This window comes from Gouania willdenowi, chromosome 17 (genome assembly GCF_900634775.1).
Source record: "Gouania willdenowi chromosome 17, fGouWil2.1, whole genome shotgun sequence".
NCBI classification, from domain to species: domain Eukaryota; kingdom Metazoa; phylum Chordata; class Actinopteri; order Blenniiformes; family Gobiesocidae; genus Gouania; species Gouania willdenowi.
The window spans coordinates 25,490,340-25,510,406 of record NC_041060.1 but is presented as its reverse complement, the minus strand read 5'-3'; the positions used below and the strand labels follow the sequence as shown (position 1 = coordinate 25,510,406).

The following is a 20,067-nucleotide window of genomic DNA, read 5'->3' as shown; positions in this document are numbered from 1 at the left end:
CAGTTAGAGTGTCTATGTGAGCTTTGGCTAAGGAAAAAAAATGAAAATAATACATATATGCACATATCTACATACAAATATATACATACATATACACAGGCGAACATAAACACAAACTTAAAATTAAAACAGTAAATTATTAGCAAAGTCTAAACATAACTTCCATTCAAACTTACTAGTTTTTTCAGGGCTATATATACGTATAATAAAGGCCTTTAATATAGATTTTTTTGTAGACGTAAACAGGAGTTCCATGAATCAGTGATTGATTGATCAACCTCGAGGACCGGAAGTGTTTCTGTGCATAAAATTTAATTGCGTGCAGGGAATATGAATTTGAGAAGCAGAAATATATAGATTTTTTTGGAATGTACTAAGCTTGATTTTTTTTCAACAAAAAAAAATAAAATTTAGAGTTACGAATGCAGTTTCAAAACAGTGAATTCGATTTCAATACCAACTATTAAAAATCTGTTTCTAGTGGCACAAATCTCAGCCCATACCGATCCCAGTAGTTTGCAGTTGAAATCACATCCTACATTTATCACATTTATTTACAGATTTGAAATCACTTTTCTGAAATGTATTTTTCAAATAAACAAGAAAAACCTGTATTTGAGTTTACGAGCCAATATTTATAGTGTTAGTCTAATTTTTCTGTGCTTCTGCTCAAGCAGCGGCTTTTCGGTATTTGCTGAATGCTTGCCCGTTTCTATTTGGAGTTACTTTCCATCGTCTCCCAGGACTACTGAGACTCAGGTGTTTCAGAGCAATGTCCCACGGTTTCACAGTGATTGTTGTTGGTTTGTTAAAGTCTTCGGGCTAAACACTGAACCTGAACATTTACTGGCTGAGAACGGGGCATTTTGGCTTTGCCCTCATTTATGTAAAAGTGTAATTATGAGTGTGACTGCGGCCAAGCAAGGCAAATTGCTTTAAACTACCAATGGAGTAGAAAAGAACAATTCATGAGGGAAATCGCTTCATTACTTCTATTCTTAAAATACATTTTCAACTCTTTTTTTTTTCAATAGTTCATTGTCTGGAAGAAAAACCCTTTCATTTGGTGTTGCTATTGAAAACATTATTATTTGTATGATCTGGGGTTGAAGGTGTATTTTGTGTTTGTTTTTTATTTACATGTTCAGTTGGTTATGAAGAGCCTTAGTTTTTATCTGCTTCAGTTTGTCATGTTTTAGTGAGTGTTTCATAGTAATGTTTGTAATGTGTTTTGATAGTTACAGTATTAGCTCTTCCCTTTGGTTTTTGGAATGTGTGTTTAAAACACACTCTGTCTCGTCTCTGTGTTTGTGGTTGTAAGAAAAGCAAGTGGAATTTCCTCCTGTCTCCACTCAGGTTTCCCATAGTGCCTGCTTGCCTCCTTCCACTACTTAAAGGGAACATCCACTGTTTTTACAAAGGTGGCCTAAAACCTTTGAAATGTCCTTATTAGATGATCTATATGCCAAACAAAACGCATTATTTTGTACCATATTTGTTTTATTAACTTTTTAAAACGGGACTACTTTACCATTTTCGAGTCTGTGCGCCGCCATGTTGAAATGACGTCATTGATGACGCAAATCGTCCCTTTCAGTCCATTGAGTTCTATAGGAGTGAAGGTATTCAGGATCATTTAGCAGATTTCTCAGTCAAAATGACAACTTGTGCTGCTTTGGGTTGCTCTAAAAATCAGTAAAAGTTAAAAAAAAGTCAATGTAAACCTCTTTTGTTTACCGAAATTTGATAAACAAAATCCGTGAGCGGAAAAAATCTGTTACAGCACGGGGCGACAGTTCCATCTCTGCTGTTTTGTAGACGGCATGAAGAAGAGATGAGGAGCTCCGGTTGCTTGTACATATTTTTTTTTCCTGTTTGCTCTCTTTGTCTCGTTTTTGTCTTGTCTTAATCTAACAGGAGCCTCTATCTGCATCCCGATCTTAAATCTAAATCATGGAATTGATCAGCTGATCTTTCGTTGCTATTGGTCAAATTTCTCAACCAGGAGGACGGGCATTGGGAGAGTCCATAAGTCCTGAGGACGTGGAAGACATCCACCACCAGATTGGAATTATGATAACGGGTCTTCTGCTGATGGGAACTGGCATTTTCCTAAATTTATTCCAAAATTTGGAATTCATTGGCAGCAATATTGGAAGCCACTTGTCATCGATGGAAGGGGCCGAGTTCTCAGAACTCTCTGATGGATTCCACCGTAATTAATTTTAAGAGGAGTGGAGAGTTCGTCTCAAGGAAATGGCAACATTATTGGATTATTGATCGAATGACCAGGAATAATAGTGCTGGGAGTCATGTTGGGGCTAGCCCGTCTGAAAACATCTTCTCTTATCTCATATCTCTTTCGGCCCCCTTGAGAACAGCCTGTCAAAGTCTGTTTATTTTTTTTCACACTCTCCATGGATGGATGTTGACCTTTCCCTTACTTTCCATGAACACCTGGCTGAACCTGAATGCTTCACCTCCTATAGAACTCAATGGGCTGAAAGGGGCGATTTGCATCATCAATGACGTCATTTCAACATGGCGGCACACAGGATAAAGTAGTCCCATTTTAAAAAGTTAATAAAACAAATATGGTGCAAAATAATGTGTTTTGTTAGGCATAGATCTTCTAATAAGGACATTTCGAATGGTTTAGGCCACATTTATAAAAACAATGAAGGATCCCTTTAAGGAGTGTTTAACTTCTGAGTGAGCACCTATGCATTGTCTTGTGATGCCAGCTGATCTGTGTTCCTTTCCTTTGGATTGTGGTTGGGTTTCGTTTCTAGGTTTTACAGTGTTGATTTGCACTGGATTTTTGAGTTTGTGCTTTTCTGAGCTTCTTTTGTACTTTGTTGAACTCTTGGGATTTTATTAAATATGGTCACAATATCAGAATTATTCTTCTGCCATCCATCTCCTTTGCATTTCAGTCCTCATGCCTCTTCCATAATCTGCTTAGTTTTAGTGACATTTAAAAAGAGATGGTTGGCTGCACAAATGCTTCTGTTTTCGCAGAAATTGGCTGATAGCAAAACTACTGATTCTAATAACACATTGTAACTTAAAATGTATGCCTCTTTTTATGTATTATAAGTGTACATTATTTAAAATATACCCATCAAACACATTTTATGAATATCAATGTGTTATTTGTAAGGGTATAAATAGTATTTATGGAAGAACGATAAGTGTTTACTTCTTCCACATTTACTTTGATGTAAAGCCAATACACATTTTCTCATGTTGTTTAATTTCTTTTTTCTTTTTTTTTTTTGTTGTTAGGATTAGTGTCTCATGACGGTCTAAACCCAGCTCACGTCCCCTATTAGTGGGTGAAGAGTTGAAAATCTGAGTTACAATAGAAGGATGTTTTGTGAGATGAGTACCATTATTATAATCAATGATCTATTTTGAAATTGTTAGATGTCAATCTGAAATTAAAGAATGGGATACGATGGGTTTTCTGTTTTGTTTTAGTTTTTTGTAATATACTAGTACAGTGCCCGTCGGAAGTATGCATTCATGTGGGAGCATAAGGGGTATATTTGCGGGTGCAAAAATTGGGTGCAATTTTCCTGGTTTCAATCTATGGGACATGTGCATGATAAATGTGTTCGTTGTTTTTTTTTACTCACTTTTATATTTTTTTGCGTGGTGTATTTTTCTGTAATGTATGTATTTGTGTATCTTTTTGTTGTGTTTTTGTGCATAAATGTTTGCTGTTTTTTTATTTAATTTTTTTTTTATTTTATGTAATGTGTGTTTTTGTATCTTTCAGCCATTTTCATATTTTTGTTGTATTTTTCTGCAATGTATGTTTTTTGAAGTCATCATTATGTGTATTTTTTATCTTTTGTCCTTTATCTTTTATCTTTTGTTGTCTTTTTGTGCATAATTATTGTTTTTAGTTGTCATTGTTGTGTGATTCTGGAGTCATTTTGTGTATTTTTTTTTTTTTTTTTTTTTTTAGTGTAGTTTTTTGGCATTTCTGTTGTCTTTTGTGTATTTTTTATATAAATATTTAGTTTTGTGTATTTTGAGTCATTTTCATTCTAAATTCATGCGCACCAGTCCATCGACGTGTACCTGCCTGCCTAATTTTCACTAAACTTATCTATTGTCAGTAGTTAGATGTAGTGGCAGGTGTGTCGTGAGTGAAGCTGCAGTAATCAGGTGACCTTCACTATGTAGCACCGTCTACGTAACATGTAAACACTTAGATCTGACTCAGAGCGTAACACTACAGTCACTACCACGCTATGGACGGGTATCATGACACAGACTGTAACCGGACTAACACTCACATACCTGCACGCATGTCACGTAGACGGTGATCGAGAGTGAAGCGCACCTGATTGACGTGTGTGTGTGTGTGTGAGACTCTACCTGGGACTCTAATCTCCTCTATTGGTTCTCTCACACTCGCTGCGAATAAATGTGCAGCTTTCAACACAGCAGCCACTGCCTGTCAATAACTTCGGGGTCCCGTCATAACTTCCAGGTCTAAATAGCAAACGGTCAAACTAACTGAATATAAATGTTTTGAAACGTCATCACCAAATAAGGAACAGTAAAAAAGTATTTTTCCTCAAAAGAGAAGTCCACAGGAGCGAGATCAGGGCCAAACTCAGCTGGCACGCATAGGATTTGAGCTGTGTAGTGAAATAGATATAGCTGGTGCGCTAGCGCCCCTTCTCACACTGAGGTCAAAAGCTGAAGGTTTCACCTCTGGGTGAACATGAATGTGCCGTCAAGCCGAAATAAAATTAAAATAAACATTTGGAAATGACCAAACTAACAGATGCACAAACTTGGGATATTTGGAAGCCGTTGACAAAGTTTCAGGTTGAACAGGCACCTCGTCGGGGAGATATTCCCTCCACACACAGACACGCACACACACACACAGACCTTCCTTGAATTTATAGATAGATGTTCTTCCACTTTAAACACAAACTTTATTTATTCACCAAAGGCACATAAACAAAAAATCCCTGCAGAGAATGTTTTACATAATCATATTTTTGAGCATGTTATGTTCTGACCACCAGGCACTCATCAGGCAACGAGCTGTTTCTCTTTCAGCTGTTCAACACTCACACCCGACATTTGTTTGTGATGCCTTGGAGGCAGAAATCCTTTTTATTATTTGTTTGTTCCAAAATGTTTGACTCTGATGTTTACTTTACAGGAACATGGGTAACATTTGGAGGTCAGATCTCTGATGAGGTAAGACTCTATTCTAACATAACCTTTAATGATGTAGCTCATGATCAGATGTTGGCAATTGTTACGTATCACCATGTCAGTTACAATACAAGTAGTGAACATTTGCTGTCAAAGAATTAATTCATGATAATATACCAACCTCACACACACACGCACGCACTCACGCACGCATGCACACAGCGGTATTTTACTAATGGTATTAAGCACTATAACTGCCAATCGAGAGCTAAAGCATCTGTCATATCAAAGCACTTTTATAATGTGATGCAAGTTGCTAAATCATTGTGGGACCCAATCTGCCATAAATACAGATCTCTTGTCAAGTTAATTTTTTTTAACTGCTGATTGTTTCCAGATTTATTCCCAAAATATTGTCCTTTGATGATGCTGCCCTGTGGCAGAAGCTAACACCAACCATCTGAGTGGAGATGGGGAGATAATGCACTGTGCCAGAAAGCAACAAAAAGGCCAAGATATGAATACAACAGCTGAGTTTGGGTTTTGATTGACCCCATATGGACTTCACATCTTGGTGCACATTATCTGATTCCAAAAGGAGCTCTCAACAGGTTGGATTATTTGGCTGCTCAGAGAGGATCACAGTTTTATGTCCTACTACTAAAGAAGAAAAAAATAGTTTTTATACTTGCACCTTAACTTATTACTCATATGCCAATTCCAGAGAAAATTTTCATTAGTAAAATAACTGAATGGTTGCACTTTACTAACCATTGACCAAGATAGTAGCTTTCCACACTTGACACTGCCCTCAACAATGCCCTCCGCACGGTCTCTGGATGCCTACGAGCCACCCCAACCCACCAACTACCTGTCCTAGCTGGAATCACCCCAGCCGAGGTCAGACGAGAAGGAGCTATGCTGGCTCTTGCACGGAATACACAGATGAGTGAATCCCACCCCCTCCCCAAGACCATCACGGAGAGACCGCAACGCAAGCGCCTAAAATCCCGGTGCTCATTTACCATACATGCCCAGCAGAGCTTCCTGGGTCAAGGCAAGATGGCAGGAGCAGTGGAGAGCAATAGAACATCAAGGCTCCACCCCTAGATTGAGGACCCCACAGATGTCCCTGGCAAGCACCAATCCAAAAGCAGTTAAAAGATTGCACTTCTTGTAGTGTTAACCTTCGACAGCATGTGCAGACAAAGGTAAAAAAAAAAAAGTAGACGACTCTCAATCGCCTGAGGACAATTGTGGGATGTTTCAGATGGGTCTTGCGGACAGTGCCCACTGTGAATGTGGAGACCCCCTACAGACTGTTGACCACATCATGACCAGCTGCCCCAAACACCGGCCACCAAACCTAGACTTATTGAACCTGGACGACGAGACGCTGGAATGGCTTGCTGCAACAGAGCTGAGGATCTTAAGACATACGCAAGAAGAAGAGTAGCTTGCCATCATTTGCAGTGATGCTGTACAGTAGAAAACTAATCTTTAGGCTCACAATCTCCCCCTACATGAGGCAAGAGTAGACTACATCCTAACTAAATATATTACACATGTATATCATATACATCTAGAATAGAATAATAAAACATTATGTTGGGGACAAAGAGAGCAAGAAACTCAGTCTTCGTAGTACAGATTCTCTCTGACGGCGAATAAATCCAGAATGTACCTGTAATTATCTAGCTTCGTTGTATAGGCCGTTTAAGTCCTGGATGACACATAACTTATTTTGAAAAATGAACATTTTATTTGCTTTAAAGACAGTTTTCCGAGTTTTTGCCCAGGGATGACAATGAGAAACATCCCCATTAAAAATCTTTTTGAGTCTCTGATCAAACATCCTCACAACTCTATTCAAAAGCCGCAGCATTTCACATTTGTGTCTTATATTTGGAGGCTCCCATCCCATATCTCCACTAAAGAATGTGACTTTATGAACTCCCAAGAAGGCCAGAATTGCTCTGTAATGTATAGAATTAGAACTCTGCTGCTCCTGGGACCCCCAAACACCAGAGCAACAATCAGACATTGGCCATACACATGAGTTATTGAGCTGTGTAGAAGTCTGAAGTCCAATATTAACAGTGTTTAGCTTTATTTAATACTGATGTCATGTGTTCATCTAATGTCAAACCAATATATTTGTAATGATCAGTATATGACAGCACCAATGAACCAAGACTAAAAACAACAGAGCTTCATTCAGCAGATTCTTTTCCAGAAGGTACTACTTGTGTTTTGGCTTGATTTACCACAAGTCTCCACTTCTAGCAGCATTCTGCAACAATGTCCAGCGTTATCTAAAAAACTTACACCACATCATCCGCATATAGTAATATTCCTACATTTTTATCCTCAATTTTAAGTCCAATATCAGAGGTTTTAATCTGTAAAGCTAGATAATTTATGTAAATAGAAAATGATGTTGGAGACAAAACGTTTAACACCATACTGTTGCGGAAAACATCCTGTTATATAATCATTAACCTGAACGCAGGCCACAGGTTTTTGATATAGAGACTTAATGGCTTAATAGTACACTCGTTCTCTCGAGATGGTCAACCGGCCTGCAGTTTATCAATGAAGAATATAATTTACACACATCTATCCCTGTAGTTGAAAGGAATCCTGGGGTCATTTTCCAAAGATGTGGATATTGGTCCCAGAAACATTTTGCCAAAAATCACATCCCCATAACGAATGGGTATGTGGCGCCAGGATTTTTTCTCTCCCGGTGCTGAGGGGTGCGGGATTAATATGTGGGGGTGCTGAGAATTTGTGATTTTTTTTCAAAACTATTACTTTTATTGGGAGATTGTTTTTTTTTTTTTCAATAAAAGAAGCGGGGACCACTGGGAAATGTGGTTGGTGCCCAGCTGCGCCTGGGGGGTGGGGAGTCCCGCCGTATGCCGTGTGGCCGGCATGGTTCGGGGGGTGTCGCGGGGCGGGTCCCTCGTCCCTGGGGCTCGCAGGGCCCGTCTGCGCCGTCTACCTTCTCCGGTGGCCCGTCATGTGGACGGGCCGATCTGATACCAGACAATAAGTAGTGGCGCGGGTGCGGAACCCCCACCTCTGGCTGCCCTACTAATCCCTGCAATTTTAATTACACCTCAACACACCATCCCCCGGAGGGTGGGACTATCACTTCCACCCTCCAGAGCTATTGCACCACATATACATATATACACAAAGGTCCACCTTTTTTTTTAATAGCACTTCATGGGGGGGTGCTATTGCTGGCGGAGGGGGGCTTAAGGTTTGGGGTTGGGGTCTGTGGCAGGATGCACTGGGTGCTCGGCTCCTTGGGGCTTTCTCGGATGTGTGTGTGGGGGACGGTGGCTGCTTCTCGGCCTGGGATCTCGGGGCGTCTGGGGGGCTGCTCGGCCCGGGGGAGTGTCCTGGGGCTCCTTGGTCCCCACTCTTTCTGCGGGCCCGGCTGCATCTGCGGGCCCGGGGCGGCTCCCGGGTTTGCAGTAGCGGTTTTTGCACATACATGTCACGGTCTGCTGTGGGTGTGGACCTAAATGCACGAAGAGATGGAGGCAGGACAGAGGCATTTCGTTCGCGGAACCAGTCCATGTTTAATAGTAAAGCAAAAATTCCAAAATCTAAACTCAAAATCCAAAAAACAGGGGAGCAGGAACAGGAAGCAAGAACAGGAATGACAGCACACGTGGAGGGAGACAACAGCGAACGAACCAACAATCACACTGTGACCACGCACTCAGTTATATAGTGGAGGAGGCCTGATTAGGAATGGGCCACACCTGGATGAACACATGAGGGAGCTAATCAATCACCCACCAAGCACACAGACATCACTGGGAGGTGGAGCCACAAGCAGGAACACCTGAAACACAGACAAGACTCAGAATAAACAAAGACCCAACAGAACATGACAATACACTGGTCTACGATGCACTGGTGCGCCTTGGGATGTGGGATAAAACTCGTACTGGGCTTAACTTTAGACACGTTGATCCCAAATACCATCAGGTACTACCACTCACTCCTTCCCTCTGTCCACAGCCACCACCATTAAAGCTAAGCTTCACACTTGTCACCAGACTGGCTTGATTACACAACATAAAAAGCACAATATGTTCAACTTCAACTTCACATCTCACTCTCACTGTAAAATAATCGATTCTTCCCCACCCTTTCTATTCCCTGCCTTGATTTCCTGCCTTCCCCCTCCCCCTTCACCTAGGTGTAACACTGCTCTCCCTTTTAATATCCTCCCTATATTAAAATGTTTCTTACCCTTCCTTAAGGAGGGCTGGTGATGGTCACAATTAAGCAATAAAATAAATTAATTTATTTATTTGCAATAACAAAACATGCATTGCTGTCTCATAATGATTTCACTTCTTGTAGTGTTGACCATTGACAGCATGTGCAGACAAGTCAAAAAATAAATTAAAAAAAAAAAATTCAATAAAAGAAGCTATGCATCACAGCATGTTTGGTATAAATATAGTTTTAACTGAATTTGGTCGAATAATCACCCTTGTTTTATATGAGAACAATGCGTCTGTTGTTGTGATTGAGTGCAAATGATTCGATAATCTTCTGTTCATCCAAGGCCTTGGTTTTTTATGCATGTATTGACAGGCAAGCAAGATTTCTGAGTCGAGGGTTTGCCATTTTGGTCCTCAGGTATATTTTAAAGTGCCGCATGGTGTAAAAACTGCGCTCACATAAAGCGGAGATGACAGGCAGCGTGACGGAAATCCATAAAAGTTTGTAGAGGTCCTCAAATGAGTCTTTGTATAGTTTAACCATGGACAATTTCACCTTGTTCTTCTTTACGTTCCAAGAGTCTGTGCGTTTGGTGCACTTCAGCCAGTAGGTTGTCTTTTTTAATCCCATAAAACAGCGCCATGAGCTCAAGGCTTTCCTTTTTAAGGAATGTGAGATTTTTATGGTTGAGGGCTGACGTGCCAATGAAAACTGCACCTGCTTCTGTTGAAAATCGTCGTCTCATTTCATTCACTAGTCAGTCAATGACAAGGCATAATGATGATGTTCGGAGTCCGTCTGAGAATACCATGGATGATTGACATGGAGCTTCAACTAGATAGTCCTGTAGATGACGAGGATGTTGGGTTGTCTCTTTTCTTGTGGGAGCTGAGACGGTTTTACAACACCGACCTTTGTGCACACGGCCTCTGCCTTGCTCCATAAGTTGCTCCAAGATTTCTCTGTGCGCTTTTCAATTAGGCTCATGATGACCCAGTGCACGAGGTCCGTGGCTGTCTCCAGCAATAAATCAGGGGAGTGCAGCGTGTCTGACAGGAACTTTGCTGTGCGAAAAAGATCCTCAAATAAGAGAAGATGGAGGATGAATTCAGCATCAATGAGTAAAATTAATAACCGTGCGTCATTTGATCTGTGTGGATTTGGCTAAGCTTTAATGTCATTTAAAGTCGCAATAATGGAAGGAAGGTTTTTTTGCACTGCCCACAGTGAGTTGTACTGGCAGGACCAGCATGTATCGGACAGTTTCTTCAGTTCAGTGGGTTGCTGAGAAGGCTCGAGCACCCTTTGCTTATTAATAAAGTGGGCATGGACAAATTACCCCATGAAAAACTTGAAGAAGTCATACAGTAGTAGTCATGCATTATAACAAAAAAATCCCCCGCTGGCTTTACATGGCATGGTGTGCATGGCAATGAATGTAGATTGCTTGAGGGACCTCTTCTCTGAATTTCTCCTGGACCCCGTTGTGAACACCTGACATTACGGCAGTCCCGTCATAACACTGAGCAATGCAGGCGGTGTGATCACTGTTACATTTACTCAGCGTGTCTTTGAACGTAGCGAAAAGTGACTCCACATCTAAACCATCAGCTGGTGTAAAATGGAGAAAATTATTCTACAACACTAACATATTTCACGTCGTGCACCACCACAGACACTTGTTCTGTTTTTGTTAAGGTCCTTACTCTCATCTACCATCAAAGCAAATATTTCAGCATCTTGTATTTCACTACTTATCTGATCCCTAATCATATTTGCCATAATGTCCAGAATTTCATTCTGTATATCATGATGTGTGTACTTTGCATTTTTCGGATTGTCTGCTATTTTCTGTGCAACTGTCTTGTCAAATTTGCCTGTTATTTGTAAAAGTTCAAGGAAGTTTCCCTGGTTGACAGCCGTGTCATTCTCTATGTCTCCTCTCTGTGAAAGTCCCTGGTATGCAGTGAAGCGCAATGACTCCACAACTGCTCTCACATACTCTCTGTTCTCTCAGACTATTTTTGCATGTCCATCACACAGTATTACATAAAGTTGAGCCAGACGCTTTCTGAATAATCCACTTATTCCATACAACCATAGCATACTTGTGCTCCATACTGGCATTGTGTATCTTAAATGAAGTTGTCGCCTTTCTCCAGTTGTGGTACCCATTGTGGATAAATGCTGCCTTCTCTCCATGGCTTCCTGGACATTGAAAATGGCGGCATGAAAAGCAGAAAACACAGTCCTTTGAAATAGAATATTCTCATACCATCTACGGTTGAAGTAACGATCCTGCTGTCCAACTTTTGTGGCTGGATAACGCCGAAGAAGAGGCTACCTTGGTTCTAGTGTTAAGGTCAGCAGTGCACCTAGCGTGGCCTGTAGAGCAGCCAGCAGTGATGTCAGGCCCTGGTTCACAGGTGTCCCTCTCTGATTCATTTTTTGAATGATCCTCTTCTTCTTTGGCTCCCTGGGAGACTGGTGGATTTTGTTCTTCATTTTATACGTCTACGGTCAGTCTTTTCTTCTTAATAACAAAATGATCCATTGCAATGTACTGCTAGCTCACCCTAAAAAGATGCGCGAAAAAAATTTCTTCCTCCCCTCCGCCTCACAACCCCCCCCACACACACACACACACACACACACGATAGGGTATGTCAATAAATGGTCACCACATTGAATGGGGTAGAAGCAGTAAATGGATTTGAACAGAACGCCTACTTGTGAACTTTTTGTTTTGAACTCAATAAATTATAATAAAAATATTTTTAAATATTAAAATAAAATGCTCGTGGCTCAACTGGGGCTACACAAATTCCTACCGTGGCTAGAGCGCCCCCTAGCCTTAGTGTAGCACCGTCCCTGGGTGAACAGTATTGTTCATGGATTCCGTGATTTCTTTTTCAACTCAAATTGCTTATTTGTTCTATGCTTTCATTTCAGAGTGCAACGACACAATAAACTGAATATTTTTCAGTAAAAAAAACTGGAGAAAGTGTGGTGTTCTAAAACATTTGACCGGTATATACTGTATATATTGTTGCTCAGAGTAATGTATTTCCTTGCACCCTTAAATACAACTTAAAGGAAATTGACTAAAAATGTGGTTTCCACTGTCCAATCCAGCCAACAGTCTCTTTGGACTCTATGAAGGCCAAGCAGCAAGCTCTATTTGTCCTTGTCAAGAGTTATCAGGGAAATGACACATTCTACTCCTTAATTCAGCCTTCAGGAAAATCCTCATCCAAGGACAACAAATGGCTGCCCCGACACTGCAAAGACATACCATCACACACAAAAAAAAATAGACAGCAAGAGAGAGGAGCCAACATGATTTAGTTTCTACTCCAGAATAATATGTACGGAGCCCCTAAATGCATACAGATATTTTTATTGCGTGCTCACGTAAAGGTTTTACGCAAGCACGTGATACTAATACGTGTTTGCGTAAGGTGCAAGGACTTTTTTTTTTTTTTTATTATTATTGCGTGCTCACGTAAAAGTTACACATGAAAACGTGATATTAGTATTGCGTAAGCGAGCACATAAGGGTCATTTTTAACCCTAACCCTAATGTTGAAATAAAGCTTTACGAGATCCTCTAACATGATTAACTCCTTACGAGCAGAGCACGGAGCCTGATGACTGACGTTTATAAGCGCGCACGTAAAACATTTTACGTGCACGCTTAAAACTATTACGTACTCCTTAGAACTACTTTTATGCACATAGTTTCACATGCTCGCGTGGAACCTTTATGTGAGCACACAATAGGGGCTCAGTACAGTAAATATGTGATAAGGGTCAAAGGTTTATTACAAATTTGTAGTTGTAGAAACTACAGTTTTCTTGATGGCATCCATTGTACAATGTGTCAGCTGGAGGAAAAAACAAGCCATTTTGTAATTTGGGTAATGTTAATGGCACTGGATGAAATCACACTGAGGTTTATGATGTAAAATGTTCTCTGTCTGTAACAGGTGGCAGAGCAGCTGATGACCATCGCCTACGATAGCGGGGTCAATCTCTTCGACACAGCTGAGGTCTACTCTGGGGGAAAGTGAGTGATGTCTTCCATTAGCTTCCAGTCTCACTTGCACGGAGCTTTTTCTTAAAGAGACTCATCAGCCATTTTACCAAAGCGTCAGGAGATATTAACTTGGTTTTAACCCCCGACCAGAAACTATACCACACAGGAAGACAAAATACACAGTAACTAAGGCTCACGGGCCATTTTTCATCAGTTTATTCTTAAACTACAGTAACTGTGGTGTCCTGCACTCAGTCTAACTTCATATGCCAAGACATTATCTTCACGAGTAAAGTGGGACACCCTGGAGCGATGCAAGGATAATTACTTATTTCAAGGTTGTTGGTGAAATTCAGGCACTCTGTCTTTTTTTTTTTTTTACCCCTCCTCTTTTTAACAGAGCAGTCATGCTGCAGATGTGTGAAAGATAACACAGGAGCTGTTTTGCTGTAGGAGAGATAGCATCCAGTCTGATCATCTCTTTTGTTTTTCTATCTTCACAGAGCAGAAATAATCCTGGGGAACATCATAAAGAAGAAGTGCTGGAGGTGAAGTGTTGTGTTTTATCAGGACGAAAACACATCCTTTGAAATCTAGTTCTAGTATCTCTGAAATTATAAAACTACAACACATTTTGAATTCAAACAAAAATAAATTAAAGACATATCTTTATTGTGTTATAATTTATGTTACTGGGATGTTGTTGGTACATTATATATTTGAAGTGTTTGTTTTTATTTATTGCTCACGGACTAACAGGCGTCTGTTCTGCTGGGACAGTTTTCTGCTGGACTTTGGAGACGGGCTGCAGGAATTTGCTCTCATTCTGTCACGAGAGCATTAGTGAAGTCAGAGTTTGATGTTGGGCATTACAGCTTTGTTCACAGCTGGTGTTACCACTTTTCTCACAACTAAAGTGCAGTAATGTTCTGGCTTCCTCAGCCTCACAATGGGAGCTGGTGCTGTCGTCTTTAAACAGAACTAAACTGATCCATGAAAATGAAATTAAATGCAAATATCAAATCAAATATTAAGGATGTCCCGATACAACTTTTTCATTTTCGATATGATACCGATATTGCAGCCATGTGTATCGGCCAATACTGATATTGATCCGATATCAGCATGAATCATGCATACTTTTTTTTTTTATTTAATAGAAAAGTAATAAGAAAAGACTTGATCAAGTGATGTTACTCAAACAAAGAGCAATAGTCAGCAACAGTAGGTATGAGAAAAACTGACCCATTTATTATTAATCAATTGGTTACATACATTTTAACCTTCAACATAATATCTACAGTATTCTACAATTGAATAAAATAAATAAAAAAATGAATTGGGGGGAAAATAATAATAATAATAATAATAATAATAATAATAATAATAATAATAATAAATCGGAGAATCCCAAAATTTGAATCCGATAATATCGGACCGATATCCGATGTTCGATATCTCCATAATATCTACAGTATTCTGCAACTGAATAAAATAAATTAAAAAAAATGAATTGGGAAAAAAAAAAACAATAATAATAATTATACATTGGAGAATCCCAAATTTTGAATCCTATAATATCAGACCGATATCCGATATCAGTATCGGAGCGGAACACCCCTATCAAATATGTGAATAAGAGTTAATTCCTCAATAGTTAGAAAAATGTGTATGAAATACTGATAGCAATTATAAATATATATATATTCAGAAAAAAAAACATCAAATATCTTGTAAAAAAAAATGTGTGCAATTCCAAAAGATGGTTATCAATACAATTCCAGCTGACTTATTTTAATTTCCTTGTCTTAAAAGCACTATTATTATCTCATATAGACGTTAGATGGCACAATATACTGTATAAGGCTTTAAACGTCAATTAGCAGGGGTGGGATGATTTTTCACAATACGATATGTGATTGTCAGTACCCGATACTTTCACGGACCTGATACTTTCAATGCAGGCACGTAGACTACGTCGCTTCCTTCATTCGCAATCTTTACGACAGAGCTCCTACGTGATATTTGAATAAAAACCGACCATACAATTTTATTAAACATTATTATTATAATTATAATTATATTATTATAATTATTTTGATAGTACACATGTAAGTATGTGACTGTTTTTATGGTGTTTTAAATTGTTAATTAAAAAAAAAAAGACTAAAAAATAAAAAACACCGCAAGACAATATATACAAAAACAGATCAAAACACAACATTGACAACCAAAAACCAAACAGAAAATAAAATAAAAACCTAAATAAATCGGCATTCACACAAAATATGAATTTCTAATTATTTTTGAAATAGCAGGGTTTCAACCTTTTAAATAGTACACAAACTGCCGTAGATAAGGCCGACCAGATGTAGACGCGTGGATCTGAAAAGATCAGGCAGTGACACTGATAATGGACTTGTGATAACGATACAGTCATTTTAGAAATAGGATAAAATTGCACTTAAAAAAATAAACATGCTTTTATTTAACTTTAACTCTGGACATATTTATATCCCATCGATACCAATACCCTTGAACATACATCTTTTTTTTTCTTCTTTCTACCTTATTTTTATTGGAAATCTTCAATACGGGTCAAATACAACAATAAAGAAGAATCCAGTAATATCTATCAGATAAAACGTAGGTACAATTATATACACTGAATTCATAAAATAGACAGTTACAGTGAAAATAAACATTTCATATACACATGTATCTTCTTTTTTTTAAAATCTAGTAATCTAAGCAAATCAATTATCCAAAATGTATCTTTGAATACATCAAGTTTCATTTACAGTCTTGCTGTTATTTGCTCCATATGGTACACACAGTAATAGTGGGGTGTTGAGGTTTGAGCCAAGAGACCGTAATCATTTTCTTAGCAGTTAAAACTAATATTTTAGGTAGAAATGTGTTACCATTTACTTATATTGTTAGGGAAAATTCCCAATATTATGAAATTTGGCTCTAATGGGATTTCAATGCCGGGACAATTTTTAATTTCATCTTGTATATTTGTCCAATAGTTAATTCGTTTTGGACAGTCCCGAACATACATCTTTTGATGTTTTATTATTGCAATATCTTCACCCAATATGTTGTCCCACCTTTATCAATTAGTATATTGTTTTACATTATCATCGTATAACAGCAGAAGTGGTTAGCATGTCACTAACCATTGTATAACATCTTTTGAAAAACAATCAATTAACCACTAACTATTGTGCATAATGTGGAAGCTGATTTTCAACATTTATTTGCCTCAAAAAACACGACTGAGACAATTGTTGTTGCAATCGGAAACAGTAGTTGGTAATAAGCGAAGGGTTTGGGGGCATTCCTGGTTTTGACTTGATGCAATGAAAATTGTCCACAGTTATGTTGCAGCATATTGCATAGCATGGTAAATGAAAATGCGGTTCACAGCTATTTGTTCACAGGAAAGGTGAAAAACCATGCATGCTACTGACTTTGGAATCCAATATGATTGACTTTCTCTTCAAATGCAATGATCTATTTCCTGTTAGATGAGGCTGGCGCTATGACAGACAGTTACACCCTCATGCAGAGGTGACAGTGAACAGATAAACATAAAGCAGTTTACTTATACAAACAAGGATGTCAGGTCAGGACAGAGGCTAACAAAACCTGACAGCCAGACGAGCATTGATTCACCATGAATAGATGTCTGACTATTATACAAGCTGGATTTCCATTACCCTTGGAAAGGCACAAAATCTCAATAGCGCAATTAAAACTGGTAATAGAAACACCTGGATTTAGAAAAGAAAAAAAACACTCAAATATTGCTAAAATGTTTTTATGCTTTCATGAGGAGGTTTTTCAGATGTTTCCATATCCAAATGTATTGCAAAAATGCTACGGAAACACTTTTTCCGCAATTATATTTCACAGGACGAGACGTACTTGGTCTTTCTCTCTGAGAAAACACGTCGTGGTACGTGTAGACCGGGACATTTCTAAGCATTATACTTAAGAAAAATATTACTGCCATATTAGACAGCAAACAACATCGGAATACAGAGCCGTCTTCCTGCAGCAAAGTGTAGCGGGATGAAATTTCACTAGGTCAGGGGTCTGCAACCTGCGGCTCTCGAGCCTCTCGTGGCTCTTTCACTTCTTTGCAATGGCTCCCTATAGTTTTAAAAAACAATAAAAACAATTGAAATAATGAATTGTTATTTCTCACAGAGTATTGAATATTAATGACATTGACTTCAAATAGAATTATGATAAAACCATTTGTTAACCTAAATAAATCACCTTCCTCGACAGACCATCAACTTTATTTGCACCTGTGGCTAACCTTGGATTTTAAATTCCTGCTAAGATAATTAACAAAAAGTATATTCAGGAACAAAATATAATGTATTTTAGTTAATTTAGTTTAATATGCATGCTTGATGTTGCAAGAAATGATCAATTAGCATGTGTTGACCAACGTGATCATGTGTTGTAGCCCTTCAAATACATTAACTCAAAAAAATATTGTTTACATAAAATGTTTCGATATGATTTGAACTGGAGAATTTAATACACTGTATTGTCTTTATTGAGAAAGTATTTTTTTTTGGCTCCAGAAGGACTTTAATCCTGGTGAGATTAGACAAAATGGCTCCTTTGAGAGTAAAGGTTGCAGACCCCTGCACTAGAGTTACGAGGCTCGTGCCCACAAACAGCCTTTAATGGAAATATGTTCAAAGCGCAATTATGCTTTGTCAAAATTTAGAAATATCACTTTTAATTTGTGAAAAACTGTAATGAAAACACAGCTATAGTCATGGTTAGAGTGACAATACACAGACCACCTGTCAGTCCAAACTCATCCTAAATACATTGAAGATGGATGACAAACTATGAGCAGCTGGTACAGATTTGGAAGGTCAGAGATAGAGAAGAAAATAAAACACACTGACGTTTCTAATATAATTTATAATTGACTTTCTACATAAATTCACTTTATTGATACAGTTTAGCTTTTACCTTTAAATACACTGCGTAGTTGCCCAGTACATTTTTTTAATAAGACCAGGAATAAACCCACAAAACTATATAATATAAACCAATGGCAGCTCTCCGTCTACATCCTATCGCTAGGTTTGAATTATTGATAATTCACGCATGCAGGACATTATACTGTAGGAGCTTCAGACAGGCAGTCCCTCTGAGACCAGGCTTTCCATGGATAAGGAATGAAGCCAAATCATTCTTTCTGATTGGCTGAATACAACAAACAGTGATAGTTACACTGGGTTGTGCTCTCATGGACACGCATTCATGATGAAGACAAACCACAGACTTCTTTGGAATGAAAAAAAACCTTTAAGGAAAGACTTAACCCTCCTATTATCCTGAAATATTACTAACACATTTTACCCTTGGGGTCACCCCTAAGCACTTTGTTTATTTGTTGAATACATTAATAACCCCTTGATGATGAAACCTTGACCTGTTCTGTAGCGCCACCTTCAGGTCAAACTTTCAGTTCTAGAGTTATCGTAGGAAATATCAGTACAACTGTGACAGGTGGACCCACTATTATATGTCTAAATGTTTGTTAGACAACTAGTCTAAAATTGGTCTACCAGGGGTATAAAACTGAAAGTTTTTTAGATGTCTAAATGTAGACTAGACTAGACTAATAAATAGTCATCAAATAATGGACTGAAGTGCAATGTCTACATTCTGTCTAAATATAGACAGAATCTAGACGATTGAAATTAGGTCTAAAAAATAACTAGACATCCAATATCCGTCTATCGCTCAGTGGGTAAGTAGCACACACACACACACACACACACGCACACACACGCGCGCACACACACGCACGCACGCACACACACACACACACACACACATTCAGGCCCATGGTGTGGAAGGTTTTCACGAGAATATTATCATCAAGTTTTACACAGCTAAAATAGCTCGGGGTCAAATTGACCCCAGAGGAACAATGCGTGCAATGTGTTCAGCACATTGAAAAAATATCATCATGATCATTTTATGCTTCATCAATTGTACCCATCAAATTAGGAAAAGTCATGAAACATGAAGATGATAAACAATGAATGGGGTCAAAGTGACCCCAAAAGATGATAGGAGGGTTAAAGCTTAATGTGGTATTTTGATGTGAACGTCTCCTATGTTTTTCCACAGGAGATCCAGTTTGGTGATCACCACAAAGCTCTACTGGGGAGGAAAGTAAGTCTAAATGAACTTCTGTGGATGTTTTTATTCAAATATTTAGGCTGTCTGAAAAATAACAACAATAGTAGTCTTCACTGAGTCTGCAATAGTCACATTTGGTCTCTTTGTACAAGTCGATGTACTTACGCTCACAGATGTAAAGCTCCTGCCAGAATGTATTTTATTCTGGTTCCCTTTAATCTGATGGAAATCCAACGTTGAAGTCGGGATTGTGTAAATTCCATTTATCTTTATCCTCTTATGTTTCCTGTTAAAGTATTTAAAATCAGTCTCTTACCAAAATGGATTTTGAGAATAACTGCTTAACCCCTAACTGTGTGAGCTGTGAGATTGCGAGAGAGGCT

At 38.6% G+C, this 20,067-nt stretch overlaps 1 protein-coding gene across 4 annotated transcripts in view; it reads left to right on the top strand.

The window, feature by feature from the left end:
- The window catches only part of kcnab1b (potassium voltage-gated channel subfamily A regulatory beta subunit 1b), a 75,247-nt gene that overhangs the window by 33,308 nt on the left and 21,872 nt on the right, over nt 1–20,067 (top strand). For all 4 annotated transcript variants that reach the window (XM_028472162.1, XM_028472161.1, XM_028472163.1 and 1 more), the window contains 4 exons: nt 5,198–5,235; nt 13,440–13,519; nt 13,993–14,037; nt 19,673–19,717. In XM_028472162.1, coding sequence (XP_028327963.1) covers nt 5,198–5,235; nt 13,440–13,519; nt 13,993–14,037; nt 19,673–19,717 — 208 coding nt within the window. The remainder of the gene's footprint in view (nt 1–5,197; nt 5,236–13,439; nt 13,520–13,992; nt 14,038–19,672; nt 19,718–20,067) is intronic.